Source organism: Macrobrachium nipponense, chromosome 29, assembly GCF_015104395.2.
Source record: "Macrobrachium nipponense isolate FS-2020 chromosome 29, ASM1510439v2, whole genome shotgun sequence".
NCBI classification, from domain to species: domain Eukaryota; kingdom Metazoa; phylum Arthropoda; class Malacostraca; order Decapoda; family Palaemonidae; genus Macrobrachium; species Macrobrachium nipponense.
This window is the reverse complement of record NC_061092.1, coordinates 9,267,855-9,282,561: the sequence shown is the minus strand read 5'-3', so window position 1 is coordinate 9,282,561 and position 14,707 is coordinate 9,267,855. Positions and strand designations below refer to the sequence as shown.

At 43.0% G+C, this 14,707-nt stretch overlaps 1 protein-coding gene across 1 annotated transcript in view; it reads left to right on the top strand.

The window, feature by feature from the left end:
* Window positions 1-14,707, top strand: part of LOC135206094 (eukaryotic translation initiation factor 3 subunit E-B-like) — a 54,657-nt gene that overhangs the window by 30,934 nt on the left and 9,016 nt on the right. The window contains exons 2-7 of the mRNA XM_064237322.1: window positions 2,248-2,415; window positions 3,697-3,807; window positions 4,117-4,239; window positions 11,801-11,993; window positions 12,165-12,301; window positions 12,618-12,853. Coding sequence (XP_064093392.1) covers window positions 2,248-2,415; window positions 3,697-3,807; window positions 4,117-4,239; window positions 11,801-11,993; window positions 12,165-12,301; window positions 12,618-12,853 — 968 coding nt within the window. The remainder of the gene's footprint in view (window positions 1-2,247; window positions 2,416-3,696; window positions 3,808-4,116; window positions 4,240-11,800; window positions 11,994-12,164; window positions 12,302-12,617; window positions 12,854-14,707) is intronic.

The following is a 14,707-nucleotide window of genomic DNA, read 5'->3' as shown; positions in this document are numbered from 1 at the left end:
TATATACTACGAATAGATACGCTAATTTCACTTAGTTCCCCGGTTTTGTATAAGTCTTATACCCAATTGAAGACCGCAAAACGCAGCAAAGGATGCTGTAGTCCCCTTGAATAAGTACAAATAAGTGCTGGTTAGAGGTCGGTGTTACGATTGTTGTGATGAAAGTGCCCCAGTGTCTATGGGTACAAGTGGTGTGCGGATTTAGCACAGGAAATGGGAAGTTTGTTGACACAAGCGACTCCGCAGACATCGAGATGGCGTCAATCTTCGAAATATTTGGAGTTGTAAGCAAAAACTTTGAAAGAGTTTTGGGGTTGTGGGCATTGTGTTGGCCACCCTTTTCATTACCCTCTGTTTAAATTTTGAAATATGGCCTTAATTTCTAACTTTGGAGATAATACTTACTTCGAAAGGAGAGTAGAGGTCTTGAGCTCCTGTTATCACCACCAACAACTCATGACTGATGACCATCTCCGGTGTCAGGACGTGTTAAAAGTACTTTTTCGGAGGGTGGCCAAAACCTCGGTAGTCTGTGAGTTGGCCAGTCCACTCAGTTGTTTACCCTAATGGTGTAATTCAAGCGCTTTTTCGGGAAGTGGCCGCGTTGTGAGAGAAGTGGCCGCTATGTCGCCACTTCGTCATTTACTCTACTTGAGGTTCTGTGTAGCATCCTTTTGGGCCTTAGCTGCAACTCATCCATTCCTTTTACTGTTTCTCCATTCATAGGTATTATCGTTCTTCCGTCTTCCTTTCCTCCCTCACTAGCAATTGGTTTGTACTAGTGCAATTGCGAGGTTTTCCTCCGGTTACACCTTTAAAACTTCCTTTACTCTCAATTTCCTTAGCGCTGAATGACCTTAAATGTCCCAGCGCTTGGCATTTGGCCAAAAATTTATATTCCTAACCAGATTTTTTGTAATTCTCTAGAGCACAGCAACAGGTCAAGATGTTTTCTTGCTTGTAAATTGGCAGACCAAGTGTCGTTTTGAGAGGGAGCAGGCCATAAATCATTGTACGCTATAGGGTGGCCTACCGCTGCATTACATTTGTAATGTTAACTTTGAAATAAAGAATGAGGGCAAAGTCTAAGTCTACCTCCAGCCAGGTTAAGGCACAGCATCCTTGGTTAGGTTAGGTTAATGTAGGTCTGGTTAGGTCATATTCCTTCTGAAATGCCTACTAGGCATACAGTAACCCTGAACCCTCAAAATGCAATTGCTCCCTAATTTCACTCTGGGTACTGTAATTGCCATATTGAAATGGATCATCAAACAAATTGGTGTTTGCACAATATGTTAATGATTTCATAATCGAAAAAAATTCAATATGAATTTGGACAGGATAGTGAAGAAAATTCACCTTTAGTATGGTTTTTTCTGGACTTAACAAAAAATACCTGCAAAGATATCATGTAAGCTTGAATATTATTTTGATTGGCTGTAGTATTGGTCTAGGAGGAAGTAAATAGTATACATCTCTAGCTTTGCAAAATTTTTTATTCTAGAATATCCAAATATATAATATTCCTAACATCAATACTGTCTTGTAACATGTTGCCAACTAACAACATAAAATCAACAACTGCACTCCATGAACATAAGCACATAACCATTTTAGTGACAAGTCTCAGTTCGACCTATCACAAGAAGCCCGTCAGCCCTGTACGGGGTTAGTGCTGTCAGTGCACACTTCATGGTGCACAGTAGGCATTACTTAAGGTTCTTTGCAGCATCCCTTCAGTCCATAACTCCAAACCCTTTATCTCTTTTACTCTACCTCCGTTCATATTCTCTTTCTTCCATCCTACTTTCCTTCTTGCTCTATCAATTGTTTCGTAGTGCAACTACAAGGGTAACAGACTTCCATTTATGTCGAGAGATTTTGAATTGAGCTCGGTAATGCACAGAAGTTATTAGTCAGTTATGTAAAAAGTTCTTTAAAGAAGTGTATTCAAGTTAATAAGCTAGTGACCTTATCAGACTAATTTTTGTTTAGTTGAAATTTACAAATGTTCAGCTTAAAATATTATACTACATCAGAACATTTTGCTTACATAATTTTACATTTTCCAAAAATATATTATGCAATTAAAGTTCTTTCAGTAACTAGAAATTTTAGTCAAATTTTTTTATATTGTGGCTAATTGCAATTGGGTGGAATTAGACAAAATTCCTGAAATACTTTCATTATGCTAATGACATTTATAGACATTTTCCTTTTATTTTCTTTAATTTCTGACATCTACAGATATATGATGTGACGGACCTGCTGCGTGCCAAGTTAGAACTGCTGACATACACAAATATGGTGGATTTTGCCACTGATGTCCAAAAAACGCTTTACCCTGATCAGCCTATTCCTGATGAACTTCCAGAACGCAGATTAGCTGTCGTTTCAGATTTAAAACGTCTCCAGGTAAGTTGTTACAGATGATATTGATCAGGGATGAATTTTTTTACCTGTCCATTGGTGAAGGATGTTTGTTCCTAGGATTTGAATATGTATTTTGATTGGAATAATATTTAGGTAGGATTATTACCTGCTTTTTTATGTTTTCATGAATGCTTTATTCATAAAGAGGTGAGGGTTTTTTTACTTTTGTTTTATTCATTTTTTTCTTGAATGACCTAGTCATAAGGAGGAAGTCTGTGATTTTTTTATAACAATACGTATGGGGTTAACAGTAGGTTGTTTAGGTCTTCCTCAAGTGAAGTAGAACTTTGCTGCGCATGATATGCCATGCAAATAATATATGAAATATGAAAAATTACCTTACTAAACTTGGTTGATTTTTGTACTATAAGTGCTGTAGTTCAACCAGACTGTGTTTTTACTGTAAGTAAATGCATTATGCATGGGCCAGTTAAGAATATGGGGAGGAGAACATCTGCATCTTTAGTGAGGTGAGGAATAGCCATCAGGTGGTTGTGTGACTCCCACCAGTCATGTCCCACCCGTTCCATTTGGTTGGGAGAAATATTTTGTTTGGTCATACCTTTTTTTTTTTTTTTTTTTTTTTTTTTTTTTTTTTTTTTTTTTTTTTTTTTTTTTTTTTTTTTTTTTTTTTTTTTTTTTTTTTTTTTTTTTTTTTTTTTTTTTTTTCACTATAATATTCACACTTGGTATATTTTGCAACTAAGTATTGTTGTCAATGAATTCAGCAGTGTTTCAGTGTTTTCTTTCCCAAGAGCCATCTGTACAGCAGATGCATGCTGCATCATACTTAGATTTATTAACAGTATTAGATAGTTCACCCTGACCATGAATAGAGCATACCCCCAATATTTGAGGTATCCTTTTCATGTGACTCTTCATTCTATGGTCAAACATTGTAAACATTGATGAGAAATGTATTAAGTAATGTTATTCTGTACTGACATCATATCTTAGCAGAAAGTGTTTTATCTTAGGTAACAAGCAGTTTCAAATGTATTAAGATTCTTTGCAAAATGTCCTCTCAAGTATACAGGCCAAATGGTAATATGGCCTTTTGAATTTAACTGTGCTTTATGTAGTTACAGATTATGTAAATTACGAAGTACTAAAGTGACTCATATACTATTGTTTTCTAAGCCTCCCTGTTTTGTAAGCCTTTTGAAATTACTTGTGTTCTATATAATTACAGATTCTGCTAATTGGGAAATACAAATCAAACTCATTTACTGTTATTTTCTAATCCAGTATTAATCATTGCAGAATGAAACTGAACCTATTTTCAAAATATTCAGTGACAGCGAAGTACAGAAACAGCTGCAAACATCTCGAGATCATCGAACACTGATGCAATTCCTTATAGACAATCATGATGTAAGGAAGATTTATTTTTTTATTGTGTAAGACTGTCTGTTAGCATTCATTGGTAATTAATTGCCAAAGAATATTTAGTTTTCCCTGGTAACCTTATAAGTACTTTTTTATATGGAATGGTAAGGTTTTGTACAATCGCATTTCATGAAAATTAAGTTCAGATGTAAATGTACATTTTTCAGGAACAAGTAGATGTTAAAAAAATATTGTACATTGTGTGTATAATTTGCATTAATACAATTTTGACAAATGTTTTAATTTTACATTAAAAACCTTTTATTTTTATTTTATTTTTTTTTTCTTTCACAGTTCCGCCCAGAGATGTTAGACACACTGTATGCCTTTGCAAAGTTTCAATACGAGTGTGGCAACTATTCTGGGGCGGCTGATTATCTATATCTTCACCGTGGTCTTGTACCTGTCAGTGACAAGGTAAGAGTGTTCATATCAGCATTTTTCTTTTTATTTCTTAATAGTTGGGCGGATTATTCATTAAGTACCAGTGGGGATTTAATGAATAAACTACATCATCAAATCCCAGAATACAGAACAACACTGGTGCGGTTAAGCATATGCACCATCAGCATATATTGCTTGGAAAAATATTTCTGCAAGAAATGTGAACAGAATCATCGTCAGTTTATCCATTTGTTAGATTTTTAGGGACATTTTTTTTATTTAAGTTCTAATGTATTAACAAACCCTTCAGGCCTTCCCTGTGAGTGATAGTTAAAATAATATAACTAAAAATTGAATATAGTAATTGTAAATCAGTGTACAAAATTCAACAACAAACATCATTGTTTCAAAAAAGTAAATTTAGGAAATTTGATCAGGTTCTTTATCATCTGTAGTTTATTCACATGCTGAATATTTAAAGAATTGTAGATAATGAAATAAGATATAATTTGTTCATGAAACTTACCTGTCAGATATATATATAGCTGTATTTTTCCGAATCCGACAGAAATTTAAACACTTACGACACAACGCAGTGGGAGTCAGGTGGTTAGTACCCATTCCCGCCGCTGGGAGGCGGGTATCAGGAATCATTCCCATTTTCTATTCATAATTTTTCTGTCGCCGGTGCTGGAAACACCGTTTGCAGCACCTCCGTCCAGATTTTGGAAACTTACTAGCTACTTGAGTATCCCTTTTGGTTTTCTTTGGTATCTGAATTGGATCGGTGGCTTGGCACACGTTTGACTTTGGTTTGAATTGAATTTGGTATTGATTTTTCTTTGATCAAGATGTCATGGTCTAGTTCTGCTAGCGCTAGATTTTGTTCCATGTCTGAATGTAGAGGTAGGCTACTGAAAGCTTCAGTAGACCCACATTCTGTTTGTAAAGTTTGCAGGGGGAATGAATGTACGTTTGAAAGTCGTTGTAAGGAGTGTGAAAGACTAACAGAGTCGGAATGGAAGGCGTATGAAACCTATCTTAAGAAACTTGAGCGAGATAGGTTAAGGAGGTCTTCCTCCAGGAGTGTTTCAGGTAGGCAAGATTTAAATTATTCTCCTGCTAACCCTCCTTCTGTAGATTATGCTCCTACCCCTGTAGTGTTGCCTCCGGCCCCTGAGACAGTGTCGGTAGAAGGTAATACATTATCGCTAATTCTTGAATCGATTCGTAACTTAGAATCAAAAGTGTTAGCTCTGGAGAGCAAAAGTGAAGAGAAGTGCAGTGAAAGTGCCCCTTGTGTAGTGGAGGGTGCGTCAGATCGGCCTCATTCCGCCTCTAGACCTAGACCTCTGCTTGACTCCCAGATTACGGGGAGAGAGCATGTCGAAAGTCGAAGGAGGGTTACGAGGAACCCCCACCGATCTGGCGTGCCTTCGGCAGCTTCTGACGAACATACCCAGACTGCCAAGGAGCGTGCGCGTGCACGTCTTCTCAAGGAGTGCTTTTCTTCTTCTGAAGCTTCCTCCCCGCGCAAAGGGTGGAGCTCTCATACCGCATCACGTCCGCTGAAAAGGACGGCTCGCGTTCGGGACGCTTCACGTCCAAGTTGTTCTCCGGAACTTTGCTCATCGCCTGATAGTGCGTTTGCTGCTTTTCCTCCGCAGAAGAAGCGTAAGGATTATTCGGAGGCGGAGTCTTCCCTAGATGTTTCTTTCGAGCGCCGCAGTCGCTCTAAGGTGCGTGAAGCGGCGGTTCCTTGGGAGTAGCAAGAAGGCGTCCCCTCGCCGCTCTCCTGCTCACAGGATCAGCCCCTCCCCAGAAAAGGAGGCTTCACCTACAAGCAAGATTCTCCAGTCTCTTCAGCAGCAACTTCGAGATGTTTTTCCTTCGAGAGAGACTGCTCCACGTCGCCGTAAGAAGGATGACAACCTTCCTGTGAAGAGGTCGAGGCGTTCTCCCTCTCCCTCTCCTCGCTCGTCTCTCTCTCCGTTTGAGTCTCCCTCTAGAGTTCGTTCTGCTCCCCAGCAACTTTCTAGAGGAGGCGAGAAATTCGTTTCTCGCTCTCGTGAAGCGGTTGTTTCCGCTGCTACGAAACTTGTGGATAAGAAGCGAGTTTCTTTAGATGCCGAGCGCGCTTCTGTGAAAGTCAAACGCGCTTTAGTGGACGCCGAACGTGACTCGGTGCAAGTTTCGGCGAGCGCCATTGGGACGGCTCAGCGAGTTTTAGTGGACGCTCGGCGCGCACAGTGGACGCTCGGCGCGCACCAGTGGACGCTCAGGCGCGCACAAGTGGACGCCAGGTGTACACCTGCGGCGTTTGAGCGCGCTTCTGTCGGCGCCAGTAGATTGGCTTCTCGGACGCCAAACGCGCGCCTACGGACGTCAGTTTTCCACTTCCGCAAGCACAAGCGGAGGCGGGAACTCTTCCTGTTCGCCGTTCTTTCTCTTTTGAGAAAGCTCGGGACTCTTCTTTACTTCCTCCGACTTCTCCAGTGTCTGAAGAGGAAGTTAGTGACGCTTTCGTCGAAGTGGACGAAGAACAGCAGTTGGCTCCAGTTTCGACGGACTACAAGGTTTTGACTCGTTTACTTCAGTCAGTCTTTGCAGACACTTTCCAACCTGAAGCTCCACGTACTCCTCCCTCTCAGTTTTCGTCTTCCAAAGCTGCTAAGATCTCGGGCTTTGTGAGAATGAAGAAGTCGCTTTCTACGAAGCAAGCTTTTAGAAAGGTCCATGATTGGATGGAAAAGAGGAAAGCTTCAGGCAAGACTTCTTTCGCTTTACCACCTTCAAGACTTGGTGGCAAAGCTGGTATGTGGTATGAGACGGGAGAAAACGTCGGAGTTAAGCTTCCAGCCTCAGCTCAAGGAGACTTTGGTAGCATTGTAGACGCCAACAGAAGATCTTTTTTGTCTTCCTCGAAGGTCTCGTGGACACATAGCGAGTTAGACTTTCACCTTAAAGGCCTCTTCAGGACACTAGAGGTCTTTAATTTCTTGACTGGTGCCTGGGAGTATTGGATGCCAGGTCCAGGAGTTCTGATTCCATCAGTCTGGGGGAGCTGTCCAGTGTATTGTCTTGCATGGACAAGGCCGTCAGGGATGGTTCTGAGGAATTGGCTGCTCATTTCAGCACGGGACTGCTTAAGAAAAGAGCACTTTTTTGCAATTTTACTGCAAAGTCGGTCTCACCAGCGCAAAAAGCGGATCTTCTTTTCGCTCCTTTCTCAGAACATCTCTTCCCCCAGTCTATGGTAAAGGACATAGCTGCCAGTCTCCAGGAGAAAGCAACTCAAGACCTTCTGGCACAGTCTTCTAGGAAGCCTGCTACTTCTTCGTCTTCTGGGTCCTCTGCTTTGAAGAAGTCGAAGCCCTTTCGATCCGCTTCTTCCTCGAAGCCAGCCCCTCGAGGAAGAGGCTCTTTCAGAGGCAAGACTCCCGCTCCTTCCAAGAGCAAGAAGTGAGAGGGAAGTCCTTCAGACACCGGTAGGAGCCAGGCTTCTACATTTCGCGAAAGCTTGGGAAGAGAGAGGTGCCGACGCTTGGTCTCTGGACATCGTCAAGAAGGGGTACAGAATTCCTTTCCTGATGTTACCCCCGCTGTCTTCGACACCAAAGGATTTGTCTCCGTCGTATCAGGGAGAAAAGCAGAAAGTGCTTCACGATCTACTAGATCAAATGATCGAGAAGCAGGCAGTGGAACAGGTCTTCGACCGGAGTTCTCCGGGGTTTTACAACCGTCTGTTCCTAGTGCCGAAGCAGTCAGGGGGGTGGCGCCCCGTTCTGGATGTCAGCAGTCTAAATCGCTTCGTTACCAAGCAGAAGTTCAAGATGGAGACACCTCAATCCGTGCTTGCAGCTTTAAGACCGGGGGATTGGATGGTCTCGTTAGACTTCAGGACGCATACTTTCACGTCCCCATCCATCCCCGATCAAGGAAATACCTGCGGTTTGTCCTGAAAGGGAAGATTTTCCAATTCAGGGCACTCTGCTTCGGTCTCAGCACGGCGCCGATGGTGTTCACCGTTCTTATGAAGAACGTTGCGAGGTGCCTCCATCTTGCGGAAATAAGGATCTCTCTCTACCTAGACGACTGGCTTATTCGAGCCTCATCGCAAGACAGGTGTCTGAAGGACCTTCACACGACTCTGTCGTTAGCGAAGTCCCTGGGACTTCTGGTGAATCTCGAGAAGTCGCATCTGACTCCTTCTCAATCCTTAGTCTATCTGGGGATTCAGATGGACTCAGTGGCTTTTCGGGCTTTTCCGTCCCAGTGGCGACAACTTCAATGCCTGGACAAAGTGTCGGCCTTTCTAGGGAAGGAAACATGCTCGGTGAGGGAATGGATGAGTCTGCTGGGGACCATTTCCTCACTGGAGAAGTTTGTTTCTCTGGGAAGGTTGCACCTCCGACCACTTCAGTTCTTCCTCTCAAGCAATTGGTCACGCAAACAGGATCTAGAAGAGGTCTTGTTTTTGACGGAAGAAGTGAAAAAGCACCTCAAATGGTGGTTGGATCCAAAGAAGCTTGCGGAAGGACTTTCGCTCAAGCTTCGGAACCCCGACCTAGTGTTGTTCTCCGACGCGTCCTCCACGGGTTGGGGAGCAACACTGGGAGGGAGAGAGTGTCAGGCACCTGGAGAGGGGAACAGGTGTCCTGGGTACCCTTTTCTGGGGAGCATACAATTAACTAAAAGAACTCTCCATCGGTTTATACCTCGCTCTAAGGTTCGAGGAGGAAGTCTCCAGCAAAGTGGTTCAGATAAACTCGGACAACACCACAGCCTTGGCATACCTCAGGAAACAGGGGGGAACTCACTCTCATTCTCTGTTCGTCATCGCGAGGAATATCCTGATTTGGGCGAAGTCGCAAAACGTCACGATTCTGACAAGGTTTGTGTCAGGCGTGGAAAAACGTGCGGCGGACCTTCTCAGTCGGCAAGGACAGCTTCTGCCGACGGAATGGACCCTTCATCAGGAAGTATGCCAGGCGCTATGGAAGCTGTGGGGACGTCCTCATGTGGACGTTTTCGCAACTTCCCGAACGAAGAGACTTCCGCTGTATTGCTCCCCAGTTCTGGACCCGGGAGCAGTGGCAGTAGACGCCCTACTGTGGAATTGGTCGGGACTAGACGTTTACGCTTTTCCCCCATTCAAAATCCTCGGGGAAGTAATGAGGAAGTTCGCTGCATCAGAAGGAGCGAGAATGACCCTCATCGCCCCCTTCTGGCCGGCCGGCGGCCGAATGGTTTCACGGAGGTGATGTCCTTCCTAGTAGACTTTCCGAGGACTCTGCCCCTAAGGAAAGATCTACTCAGACAGCCCCACTTCGAGGAGGTACCACAAAAACCTCCCCGCTCTGAGTCTGACTGCGTTCAGACTATCAAGAAGTTGGCCAGAGCGAGGGGTTTTTCAAGACCTGTGGCAACGGCGATTGCCACCGCAAGGAGGCCCTCCTCAATCGCAGTTTACCAATCAAAGTGGGCTGTCTTTAGAAGTTGGTGCAGAAGGAAGGGCATTTCCTCCACCTCAACCTCTGTGAGCCAGATAGCAGATTTCCTTCTTCACCTTAGGAAAGAAGCGAAACTAGCCGTTCCCACGATTAAAGGCTACAGAAGCGTGCTTTCTGTGGTCTTCAGACATAGAGGACTCGACTTAGCGAATAATAGAGACATTCATGATCTCATTAGATCATTTGAGACTGTGAAAGTTCTCCAACCTAAAGTACCATCGTGAAACTTAGACGTGGTACTGAAGTTTCTCATGTCGAGTCAATTTGAACCGCTCCATTTAGCCTCGCTTAGGAATCTTACTAAGAAGACCATTTTCCTAACCGCTCTGGCGACGGCGAAGAGGGTTAGCGAAATTCAAGTCATAAGCAAGCATATTGGGTTCAAGGATCATAGTGCAGTTTGTTCCTTAAGTCCTACGTTCTTAGCAAAGAACGAGAACCCTTCCAACCTTGGCCGAGGACGTTCGAGATCAAGGGGTTGTCGGAGCTAGTGGGACCTGAAGCTGAGAGAGTCCTGTGTCCTGTCAGGGCTCTCAAGTTTTATTTGCAGAGAACCAGAGCATGCAGAGGTTCTTCGGAGAACTTGTGGTGCTCTGTGAAAAAACCAGATCTTCCGATGTCGAAGAATGCACTGGCGTTCTTCTTAAGAAGTACGGTTAAGGAAGCCCATGAAAAGTGTAGTGAAAGTGACATGGAGCTTCTGAAAGTGAAAGCCCACGAGTTGAGGGCTATTGCTACTTCGGTGGCTTTTCACAAAAATATGGCAATCAAAGATATTTTGTGCGCCACTTATTGGCGAAGCAATTCGGTGTTCGCTTCACACTACCCTGCGGGAGGTGAAAAGCAACATACGAAAATTGTTACTCGCTCGGACCATACGTCGCTGCAGACACTGTTTTGGGGGCAGGAGGTAGCGCTCATCCTATCCTTTAATGGTTTAGGGGAGTTTTTAACTTGTGTTATGGTTGTGGGGTTGACCGCCTGCGGCGGATCTCCCTTCCATTAGCTTAGTCTATGTGGGATACTTTTGGTAGGCTACGCCAGGTGGTTTGGTTTTTACTTCGTTGCCCTCATTTGTATGGTCAATGGTCTAGTCACGTCGTGGTCTCGCCCCTGTTGACAGATCATCTGGAGTGCACCAGCTATATAGGTCTCTACCTCGCTGGCAACTCTAGTAGCACAAGCAGACTTACGCGGCAGTAACCACGAAGTCAGCTATGCTAACAGGTAAGGAATCAAGATATCAATTATCTGCATATATATGTTTTCCTAAAATCTTCTATTCTGTCTACTCCCACCACCAAAGGTGGGATTCAGCTATATATATATCTGACAGGTAAGTTTCATGAACAAAATGATATTGTAATGATACAATTAAGTTTGTTCATACTTACCTGGCAGATATATAATAATCAAGTACCCACCCACCTCCCCTCAGGAGACAGTGGAAATAAAAAATTATGAATAGAAAATGGGAATGATTCCTGATACCCGCCTCCCAGCGGCGGGAATGGGTACTAACCACCTGACTCCCACTGCGTGTGTCGTAAGTGTTTAAATTTCTGTCGGATTCGGAAAAAATACAGCTATATATATATCTGCCAGGTAAGTATGAACAAACTTAATTGTATCATTACAATATCATTTTCATTTTGCAAGTTTATCTTAGCTATAATAATAAGATATAATATCATTTTGCAAGTTATCTTAGATAAACTCAGTGGTCAAGTTGAATGAAGTGATGTTTGTGTAATGAATCCGTGGTAGAATACCTGTATAGTAATTAGGTAGATATAGGCCCATATAAGTAAAGTGTGTAAATAGACAGGATACTAATCAAAAAGAAAATCACGAATAGAATTCCTAGGAGAGGAGGAAAAGAGATCAGTATAAATGCAGATTTAACATTACAGAAAGGCATTACAGTAGTACTTTGAGGTTCATGCAGTGACGGGTAGGACAAAGTGAAGTTGATAATGCTATAAATACATATGAAACTGGACATGGGACCCTTATTTATTTGATTCATTGATAGGTACATTTATCACAATAAGTTTTTTTTTTTTTCTTTTCTTTTCCAGAACTTTCTGAATGGTTTATGGGGAAAGTTGGCTTCTGAAATTTTGACGCAGAATTGGGAAAATGCTCTCGAGGACCTGAATCGTTTGAAGGAATTCATTGAGAGCAATCTCACCACCTCTCCCCTGCAAGCACTTCAGCAACGTACTTGGCTTATTCACTGGTCTCTTTTTGTATTCTTCAATCATAACAAAGGTGAAGTGAATATTTATATAATTTTAAAGGGTTAACCAACATGATCTTTTGAATAGAACACTGTTATCTCCTGATTATTTATATATACCACTATATTGTTGATATATGAAAGAAATACTCTCACTGTGGGGTGCATCTGCTATTTGTAATTATCTTTGTTAATCTTGACAGGGCGGGAATTGATCATCGAGATGTTTTTGTACCAGCAGCCATATTTGAATGCTCTTCAGACTATGTGTCCTCATGTTTTGAGATATTTGGCAACTGCAGTTGTTATAAACAAGAACAGCAGAAGGGCTGCTATGAAGGTGAGATTACTTGAATTTTGTTCTTACTTGGTCATAGTAACATCAGTGAATGAGACGTACAGTAACTCAATTTATAAATTAATTGCTTGTCTTTCTTGGTGTAGTTCATTGCATAGCCTTCGTTGCTATGCATATAAGAATATGGGTCATTGCTTAGAGGAAAGGTAGAGTTTGTAATCTGTAAAACCACAAGTACTAACCACATATTATAATAATACTGTCGATGCAGGTCACTATGTAAAGGCATTTTTTTTTTATATAGTTTTTCACTTTCAGGTCTAATTCAGATTTATTTATTTATTCATTTATTTTACAGGACTTGGTTCGGGTCATTCAGCAAGAGAATTACACTTACAAAGATCCAATCACTGAGTTCTTGGCCCATCTGTATGTTGATTTTGACTTTGATGCAGCCCAGGAAAAACTACAGCAGTGTGCAACAGTTTTAGAAAATGATTTCTTCTTGGTAGCATGTCAAAATGACTTCATTGAAAATGCCAGGTTGATGATCTTTGAGTTGTTCTGCAGGATCCATCAGTGTATCAGTATAAAGTAAGTGCATTTTTTTTTTTAGACCTTGTGTTCAAGTTGAAGATTTAAGATGATTTTTCATTAGAGTACTGTGCCTTTATCTCTGTGGTCATCTAAATCCTTAGTAATTTATATTTTTATACATTCAACTTCCCTGGCAGATATATACTTAGCTATAGACTCCGTCGTCCCCGACAGAAATTCGAATTTCGCGGCACACGCTACAGGTAGGTCAGGTGATCTACCGCCACTGCTGCTGGGTGGCAGAACTAGGAACCATCCCATTTTCTAAAACAGATTTGCTCTGTCGAGGGTAGCCATAACATCGTTGTTGTTACCTCCTGACTTGGATTTCGTTTTTCATCGCCGTTGATCTTCTGGACTGTCTTTTTGGTGACGTATTTGGATCTGTGGTTTGGCATACGCTTTTGTGGAACGTTTTTTGGATTTTGGCTTTGGATTTTGCTCAAAAATGTCTGATTCTAGCTGCGAAGTTAGAAGATGTATGAATGAGGGTTGTTTGGTGAGGTTACCGAAAGTGTCGTTAGATCCTCACAAGGTATGCAAGAAGTGTAGGGGATATGAATGCACGAGAAATAATACGTGTGATGAATGTGTGAATATGGATGAGGAAGGATGGAAGAAACTAGATTCCTACTTAAGGAAACTAGAGAGAGATAGGGTTAGAAAGGCTGTCTCTAGAAGTATGAGTAGATCACGCTCTAACGAGCCAGTTAGTATAACTAACCCCCAAGTAATTGCTTCCTCACATGCAGTATCAACCTCTCCCGTAGCAGATGTTGCAAGTTCTGCTACGGAGATTGCAAATCTGAAGACCGCATTAAGAAGGATGGAGCTTGAAATGCAAGCTCTTAAAGGTAAGAATGTGGAAAAGTGACATAAGTGTCCCCAGTGTAGTGGAGGGTGCGTCTGATCGGCTCTGTCTCGCTCCCAGACCTAGACCTCTTCCAAGCTCCCAGGCCCAGAGGAGAAGGAATGTCGACAGTCGTACGGAGGTTACGGAGAATCCCCACCGGTCAGGCGTCCCCTCGGCAGAATCTGTAGCGTCCCAGACTGCCAAGGATCGCCATTGGAAAGACATCCTGAAAGAGTGCTTTTCGTCATCCGATTCGTCTCCTCGAAGAAGTGGATGGACTTCAGACGAATTGTCGCGTCCGATCAAGAGGAGTTGGAAAGCTCCGACGTTGGACTCGAGCCCGGAACGTTTTCCGGACGATTCTCCCTACGAGAGGAAAAGAGCCAAAAGGACAATATCTCGATCTCCTACACCTTCCAGAGCGCATTCTCCTATTCATGACAAAGAGAAGGAAGAAACAGCGACGGACATCCTACATAAAATGGAGGAGCAGATTTCCTCTTTAGTAGGAGTATTGAGAAAAGACCTCCCGAGAAAAAAGGACGATTTTCTTCCGGTTAAGAGATCTCGTCCGAAGGGCGTTCCGGACTCCAGACTTATCTCCTCTACTCCTCGTACGAGTACAGAGAGGAATAAAGAAAGAAGGATGAAAACTCATAGAATTGAGACGCAACATACGGACAATGACGAAGAGTGTCCGAGTCGGACAGAACCACCCAGGCGCTCGGCGCCAGAATTGGACTACTCGGACGGGAAAAAGTGTCCTACGCGGACGGCGCCAACCAGACACCATTCGCCAGAAGCGGACAGGCAGATATGTCCTATGCGGACAACTAGGTTCAAGCGATGCCTGCCTACCGCGGACAGCCGTGGCAAGGCGGACAGCCTGGATAGGAAAAAACGTCGTGCGCAGGCAACTCCGTCCGGGCGCCAGGAGCCAGAAGCGGACAAGACGGACAGGCAGAAGTGTTGTACTGGAATGACACCAGCCAAGCGCC